At 45.7% G+C, this 8,495-nt stretch overlaps 2 protein-coding genes across 2 annotated transcripts; both read right to left on the bottom strand.

Annotated features, from left to right (window-relative positions):
* Positions 1-405: 405 nt before the first annotated feature.
* Positions 406-1,137, bottom strand: LOC123106367 (thaumatin-like protein). Its single transcript, XM_044528557.1, has one exon. It carries the CDS (start codon positions 1,102-1,104, stop codon positions 562-564), a length of 543 nt encoding a protein of 180 aa, XP_044384492.1. The 5' UTR covers positions 1,105-1,137; the 3' UTR covers positions 406-561.
* Positions 1,138-5,963: 4,826 nt separating this feature from the next.
* Positions 5,964-6,708, bottom strand: LOC123106366 (thaumatin-like protein). The gene has a single exon (XM_044528556.1). It carries the CDS (start codon positions 6,665-6,667, stop codon positions 6,125-6,127), a length of 543 nt encoding a protein of 180 aa, XP_044384491.1. The 5' UTR covers positions 6,668-6,708; the 3' UTR covers positions 5,964-6,124.
* Positions 6,709-8,495: the final 1,787 nt, after the last annotated feature.

The raw sequence follows: 8,495 nt of genomic DNA, 5'->3' as shown, positions 1-8,495 counted from the left end.
AGTTATCTTTAGCAAGTGGATGCTTGATACAGAACTTGAAACCAGACTAATGTGTTTCCGTTGATTGCAAAATTAATGGAAAGGGGTTGTGAGCCCGGTTGGAAAAAAAGCTGGTATCATGCCCCAATCACATATCCTAGCTCAACCTCTCTAAAAATCGTGGCCATGCCATTTGAGACCCTGACCATCAACCTGAGTCCCACCCCTCGAAAAAAAAAATCAAGCTGAGTCCCAATGTTAGAACATACATATATTTTTTGTGTGTGGAAAAACATACATATTTGTAGGCTATCTTGTTCAAATTCACGCTCTTTTGTGTGTAAATTGCCGCAAACAATATATCAAAGGCATTCGATAAAAAAGAACAATATATCAAAGGCATTCGATAAAAAGAACAATATATCAAAGGCACATCACACATGGCAATTTTATTGGAAACTCGCACGTGCGTTCATACGTGTACGTACGTACCGCTGAGAATAGATGACACGTCTGAGTATGTACTACTACACGTAGTATATGTGTAGGTTATATGTTTACGTTCTGCCGCTAGCTATCTCATCATGGGCAGAAGACGATCTGGAGCTGGCTGCCGGCGGCGGTGCATGAGTGGTCGTTGTACTTCACGTACGGGAACGCGTCGTGGCACCCGTCCTCCCGGCACCGGAGCGCGTCGCCGGAGCTGCACATGAGATCCATGGGCAGGTTGAACCCCTTGTCCAACGTGATGCCGTAGTGGTAGAAGCCCTCGGAGATGGCGACCTGGGCCTTGGTCGCCGGCGCCGCAGGGTCGGTGCTCCGGCAGCGCAGCCCGCTGCCGCAGTCTGCCGTCTGGCACCGCCCCCTGCCTGCCGCGTCGAAGGAGCAGCCCGTGCGCCCCCATATGTCCGCGGTGTAGTGGATCGCTGACGCGACCACGGTCCAGTTGGCTCCCGGATGGAGCTCGGTGCCGAGGCCTGCGGAGGCCACCGCCGGCCACACCATGAAGGAGCACCGGTTGGTGATGCTGAGCGGCGTCAGCGTCGATGTCGCGCTGGCCCCCGCGGCGAGGGCCGCGACCACGACGACGAGGAGGACCGGAGTGGCGCTCGCGCTTCCGGCCATTATATTAGGTGGAACTGTGGGTGTGTGTGTGCTGGGACTGAGCTCATGGAGCTTGGCGTTTATATAGGGTTCGTGATGAAGATGTCGATCATCTCACCGAGCTATCTACTTTGGAGAACACTCATTCAATTCAAAGATGGCTACCTACCTGGACGACCTTTGTCGGGTCCGACTTTTTTCCCTTGTGTTTCGTTCAAGATAACTCCTACCGTGTGTAGTGTAGTGGTGTCATCTAACTGCCAAGATTTGTTAAGATTTGAGGCACCCCATCTATCCAAGTGTTTAAAAGGTTAGTAACATTGTCCTTTCCTCTCTCATTGCTAGTTTAGCTTGTTTCATGCTGTATAAGTATAGTCATTTGTGGGTTTTGGTTTGGGAGTAATTATGTGGGAGTTTATTTGATTTATATGTAATTTGATCTCAAATTAACTTATTAGTTTCCATATGTGTAGGTGTGGTTTAACTACTGCCTTCCCGTCCTCACCGCCATCGATCGCCCGCGCCGTCCCGTCGCCGACACCTCCTTGGTGAGGCTCTTGTTCTTATCCTTTTTGTGCAAAGAAATCTTATTTCTATGATTTAGATAGTTGCTTGTATAATTTTCTTACTTGTATGATTGTTTGTTATACGTAGTGCCATGGTTTTGATATCCTTCGCCAACGGCCCTTGTCCGATTTATGATTCGGATGTGGTATAATATCTTTTATAACTATTTGTTGCATTTCGTGTTTATGACAATTATGCCCATCAAGCTGACATATATATTTTTATCTAGGAGGTATGTGAACCAGAAATTGCCACCGACCCTCTTGTCGAGAAGTTCAATTTAGTTGAAAAAGAAAATGAGTATTTGAAAGAAAAATTAAAAAGAATTGAGAAGAGAAGATGAAATTGGATTTGTATGTTGCCGTTGTCGTTGATGATCCAAAGATCAAGATGGATGCAATGCGCTTGAAGATTAGAAAGTTTAGAAAATATGCCGCTAATAAATAGGCTTGGTATCATTATGCTATTGGATCAATTATTACCTTAGTTGCAATTTTGATCATATTTGTTGTTGCATTTAAATGCTTTATCTAGATAGTTGTATGTTGTTGTTGCACCCCTTGTCCAATTCGGACCAGAGGGGGGGCCTCCTTTCTTTCGGCCTCTCTCCTCTATTCCCGTATGGCCCAATAAGGCCCATATACTCCCCGACGAATTCCCGTAGCTCTCCGGTAGTCCGAAAAATACCCGAATCACTCGGAACCTTTCCGATGTCCGAATATGGTCGTCCAATATATCGATCTTTATGTCTCGACCATTTCGAGACTCCTCGTCATGTCCTCGATCTCATCCGGGACTCCGAACTCCTTCGGTACATCAAAACTTATAAACTCATAATATAAATGTCATCAAAACCTTAAGCGTGCGGACCCTACGGGTTCGAGAACAATGTAGACATGACCGAGACACGTCTCCAGTCAATAACCAATAGCGGAACCTGGATGCTCATATTGGCTCCTACATATTCTACGAAGATCTTTATCGGTCAGACTGCATAAGAACATACGTTGTTCCCTTTGTCATCGGTATGTTACTTGCCCGAGATTCGATCGTCGGTATCTCAATACCTAGTTCAATCTCGTTACTGGCAAGTCTCTTTACTCGTTCCGTAATACATCATCCCGTAACTAACTCATTAGTTGCATTGCTTGCAAGGCTTAAGTGATGTGCATTACCAAGAGGACCCAGAGATACCTCTCCGACAATCGAAGTGACAAATCCTAATCTCGAAATACGCCAACCCAACAAGTACCTTCGGAGACACTTGTAGAGCACCTTTATAATCACCCAGTTACGTTGTGACGTTTGGTAGCACACAAAGTGTTCCTCTGGTAAATGGGAGTTGCATAATCTCATAGTCATAGGAACATGTATAAGTCATGAAGAAAGCAATAGCAACATACTAAACGATCATGTGCTAAGCTAACGGAATGGGTCAAGTCAATCACATCATTTTCCTAATGATGTGATCCCGTTAATCAAATGACAACTCGTGTCTATGGTTAGGAAACATAACCATCTTTGACCAACTAGTGACACTTTGTTTGTCTATCTATTCACACATGTATTATGTTTCCGGTTAATACAATTCTAGCATGAATAATAAACACTTATCATGAAATAAGGAAATAAATAATAACTTTATTATTGCCTCTAGGGTATATTTCCTTCACACACCCCCCATACTAGGCCTATGCATTCTTGAGGCATTGCACAAGGGCAAATGAGACATTAGTGGAGTAAAACCGCCGGAATTGTCGTCGGACATGACTGAAAATATTGCTAAGGAAAGATGCAGAAAACAACAGGCAAGGGGTCTGGTTTTATAGAATGAGGGTAAGGGGTTCGCAGGAAAATTGGGCGGGAAAGAGGATGGAAGGAAACAGTGGAGGGAAAGAAAATGGCGTGAACAAATGGAGGGAAAGATACATTACAGATGGCGGAAAAGGCTTGGCGGGAAAAGGTCACTCCTCAGCCTAGTATAAACCAAATTGGTCCTCTTCAGCCAAGTGTAAACCGAAGTGTGGTGCCATGCAACTTCGGTCTGCAGTTCACGCGAAGAGGTGGGCCTCAGAGGACACTTCGGCTTGGCTTAAACCGAAGTGCACTCATCGGCCAAGCGTAGACCGAAGAGTTCTTTTCGGCCCGACTTCGGAGCTCTTCAGTCTACAGTACACCGAAGACCCGTCTTCGGCCTAAGTTAGACCGAAGAGCACCTCTTCGGCTTCAGCTAGACCGAAGAGCACCTCCTGTATATTATAAAATTGTAAACATGTTTTCCAAAAATGTTTCACATGTATTAAAAAACCGCAAACGTGTTTTCGAAATATGTTCGTCATGCATTCAAAAAATTGACAACGTGTACTTCAAAAAAATTCTACCTGTATTAAAAATATTCTGTAAATTTATGTATCTTCATTCAGGACGACAAGCATTCACGATTACTGTGTATTTTCGTCCATGTTTGAGCCACACAACACGTGGATGAAGAGTATACTTGCAGGCTCCGTGTCGGTGGGAAGGAAGGGTGGCAAGTGGGGCCCTCGCAGGTCTGTGAGATACTGCCAATTGGTACTAAGGTCAACTTTCGCGGGTTTTCACATTGTAACGCACGGGCCCTTTACAGCGGAAACTAGGTTATATACATATAGCATAACACACATTCCGAGCTATCTAATTTTTAGCTTAGTATAGACGCAAGTGCTCAAACATACGCACATACGCTCACCCCTATGAATGCACGCATGCACATTCCTACCCCTATGAGCACCTACGAGAGACCTAGCCAGTATATCATCTTGACATTTACAAAGTCACCGTAGGCGCCTCGTTGTCGACAGGAACGTCTCCTCCCGCTGAAAGCACAATGCCAGAAATCCTAAAATAAATCCAGGAATAATGTGAGCACCAGGACTTAAACCCTGATGGGCTGTGGATACTACTGTCCCTCTAACCGTCCAACCACAGGTTGATTCGCACATCCTAAGCTAACTGGTTGGTGAGATTAAAGGACCACACTCTGCGAGAACCTTCACGCATTTTCCCTGTATAGCCTTCCTAATTTCTTCCTTAAAAGTCTGCATATTTTGATATATTATATGTATTTTTCTGAATTACGATGATTTAGTTATGATTTTTTCAAGTTTGAAAATTGCCCTATAGTGCCGGTTTGTGTCTCCAACCGGTACTATAGGTCAGACCCCTTTAGTACCGGTTCATGGCACGAACCGGTACTAAAGGTTTGGTACCGGTTCGTGCCATGAACCGGTACTAAAGGTGATCGTGGGGCGCCGGCCTGACGCCAGCCTGCCACCACCCCTTTAGTACCGGTTCGTGCCACGAACCGGTACTAAAGGTTCAACACGAACCGGCATTAATGCAAATCCATTCGAACCGGCACTAATGGTACCATTAGTACCGGCTCAAATACAAACCGGCACTAATGTGCTTCACATTTGACCCTTTTTCTACTAGTGAGGTCTTCTTAAGGAGGATGAGAAGGTGAAGTTCCAAGCTGGAGTGAAGAGGTTAGCTCACGCGGCTGCTGCGCTGGCGGACAGGTCCTTCCCTCGTGGCAGACTTCTCTTGGGAGACAGAGATGGGATCCAGATTGGCTAGATGAAATCGGCGCTTGGATCTTTCCTTTTGCGTTCTGTTGTTCACTGGGGTTTGATGCCCGCTGGCAATTGTGCTTCCTGGTTGTGGTTCGCCTAGTCGTAGAGGCTTACTGGCAGTTTCATCCTGGGAACCTTGGGTATTTTGGTTGGGCAGTTGCTTGTAAGTGTCATCAAGTTTTCGCGCCACGGCGGATGGTCCGTTCCAGGACTGTCCGACGATGGGTTTCCTGATGATGCACCAACCTGCTCTCCTCTTTCAGTCTCATTTTGCTTGCGGTTAGTTCTATCTTTCAGTCTAGTTATCTTTACAAGTGGATGCTCGATACAGAACTTGAAACCAGACTGATGTATTTCCGTTGATTGCAAAATTAATGGAAAGGGGTTGTGAGCCCGGTTGGAAAAAAAGCTGGTATCATGCCCCAATCACATATCCTGGCTCAACCTCTCTAAAAATCGTGGCCATGCCATTTGAGACCCTGACCATCAACCTGAGTCCCACCCCTCGAAAAAAAATTCAAGCTGAGTCCCAATGTTAGAACATACATATATTTTTTGTGTGTGGAAAAACATACATATTTGTAGGCTATCTTGTTCAAATTCACGTTCTTTTGTGTGTAAATTCCCGTAAACAATATATCAAAGGCATTCAATAAAAAAGAACAATATATCAAAAGCATTCGATAAAAAAGAACAATATATCAAAGGCACATCACACATGGCAATTTTATTGGAAACTCGCACGTGCGTTCATATGTGTACGTACGTACCGCTGAGAATACATGACACGTCTGAGTATGTACTACTACACGTAGTATATGTGTAGGTTATATGTTTACATTCTGCCGCTAGCTAGCTCATCATGGGCAGAAGACGGTCTGGAGCCGGCTGCCGACGGCGGTGCACGAGTGGTCGTTGTACTTCACGTACGGGAACGCATCGTGGCGCCCGTCCTCCCGGCACCGGAGCGCGTCGCCGGAGCTGCACGTGAGATCCATGGGCAGGTTGAACTCCTTGTCCAACGTGATGCCGTAGTGGTAGAAGCCCTCGGAGATGGCGACCTGGGCCTTGGTCGCCGGTGCCGCAAGGTCGGTGCTCCGGCACCGCAGCCCGCTGCCGCAGTCCGCCGTCTGGCACCGCCCCCTGCCTGCCGCGTCGAAGGAGCACCCCGTGCGCCCCCATATGTCCGCGGTGTAGTGGATCACCGACGCGTCCACGGTCCAGTCGGCTCCCGGATGGAGCTCGGTGCCGAGGCCTGCGGAGGCCACCGCCGGCCACACCGTGAAGGAGCACCGGTTGGTGATGCTGAGCGGCGTCAGCGTCGATGTCGTGCTGGCCCCCGCGACGAGGGTCGCGAGCACGACGACGAGGAGGACCGGAGTGGCGCTCGCGCTTCCGGCCATTATATTAGGTGGAACTGTGGGTGTGTGTGTGTGCTGGGACTGAGCTCATGGAGCTTGGCGTTTGTATAGGGTTCGTGATGAAGATGTCGATCATCTCACCGAGCTAGCTACTTTGGAGAACACTCATTCAATTCAAAGATGGCTACCTACCTGGACGACCTTTGTCGGGTCCGACTTTTTTCCCTTGTGTTTCGTTCAAGATAACTCCTACCGTGTGTAGTGTAGTGGTGTCATCTAACTGCCAAGATTTGTTAAGATTTGAGGCACCCCATCTATCCAAGTGTTTAAAAGGTTAGTAACTTTGTCCTTTCCTCTCTCATTGCTAGTTTAGCTTGTTTCTTGCTGTATAAGTATAGTCATTTGTGGGTTTTGGTTTGGGAGTAATTATGTGGGAGTTTATTTGATTTATATGTAATTTGAGCTCAAATTAACTTCTTAGTTTCCATATGTGTAGGTGTGGTTTAACTACTGCCTTCCCGTCCTCACCATCATCGATCGCCCGCGCCGTCCCGTCGCCGACACCTCCTTGGTGAGGCTCTTGTTCTTATCCTTTTTGTGCAAAGAAATCTTATTTCTATGATTTAGATAGTAGCTTGTATAATTTTCTTACTTGTATGATTGTTTGTTATACGTAGTGCCATGGTTTTGATATCCTTCGCCGACGGCCCTTGTCTGATTTATGATTCGGATGTGGTATAATATCTTTTATAACTATTTGTTGCATTTTGTGTTTATGACAATTATGCCCATCAAGCTAACATATATATTTTTATTTAGGAGGTATGTGAATCAGAAATTGCCACCGACCCTCTTGTCGAGAAGTTAAATTTAGTTGAAAAAGAAAATGAGTATTTGAATGAAAAATTAAAAAGAATTGAAAAGAGAAGATGAAATTGGATTTGTATGTTGCTGTTGTCGTCGATGATCCAAAGATCAAGATGGATGCAATGCGCTTGAAGATTAGAAAGTTTAGAAAATATGCCGCAAATAAATAGGCTTGGTATCATTATGCTATTGGATCAATTATTACCTTAGTTGCAATTTTGATCGCATTTGTTGTTGCATTTAAATGCTTTATCTAGATAGTTGTATGTTGTTGTTGCACCCCTTGTCCAATTCAGACCAGAGGGGGGCCTCCTTCCTTTTGGCCTCTCTCCTCTATTCCCGTATGGCCCAATAAGGCCCATATAGTCCCCGGCGAATTCCCGTAACTCTCCGGTAGTCCGAAAAATACCCGAATCACGCGGAACCTTTACGATGTCCGAATATGGTTGTCCAATATATCGATCTTTATGTCTCGACCATTTCGAGACTCCTCGTCATGTCCTCGATCTCATCCGGGACTCCGAACTCCTTCGGTACATCAAAACTTATAAACTCATAATATAACTGTCATCGAAACCTTAAGCGTGCGGACCCTACGGGTTCGAGAACAATGTAGACATGACCGAGACACGTCTCCAGTCAATAACCAATAGCGGAACCTGGATGCTCATATTGGCTCCTACATATTCTACGAAGATCTTTATCGGTCAGACAGCATAACAACATACGTTGTTCCCTTTGTCATCGGTATGTTACTTGCCCGAGATTCGATCGTCGGTATCTCAATACCTAGTTCAATCTCGTTACTGGCAAGTCTCTTTACTCGTTCCGTAATACATCATCCCGCAACTAACTCATTAGTTGCATTGCTTGCAAGGCTTAAGTGATGTGCATTATCAAGAGGACCCAGAGATACCTCTCCGACAATCGAAGTGACAAATCCTAATCTCGAAATACGCCAACCCAACAAGTACCTTCAGAGACACTTGTAGAGCACCTTTAT

This window comes from Triticum aestivum, chromosome 5A (assembly GCF_018294505.1).
Source record: "Triticum aestivum cultivar Chinese Spring chromosome 5A, IWGSC CS RefSeq v2.1, whole genome shotgun sequence".
NCBI lineage: Eukaryota > Viridiplantae > Streptophyta > Magnoliopsida > Poales > Poaceae > Triticum > Triticum aestivum.
Note: the sequence above shows the minus strand (reverse complement) of the source record. Positions and strands in the feature narration are given on the sequence as shown.

Bases quoted from the DNA above. Each gene is read 5' to 3' on its own strand.
- LOC123106367 (XM_044528557.1), bottom strand. From the start codon at position 1,104: ATGGCCGGAAGCGCGAGCGCCACTCCGGTCCTCCTCGTCGTCGTGGTC.
- LOC123106366 (XM_044528556.1), bottom strand. From the start codon at position 6,667: ATGGCCGGAAGCGCGAGCGCCACTCCGGTCCTCCTCGTCGTCGTGCTC.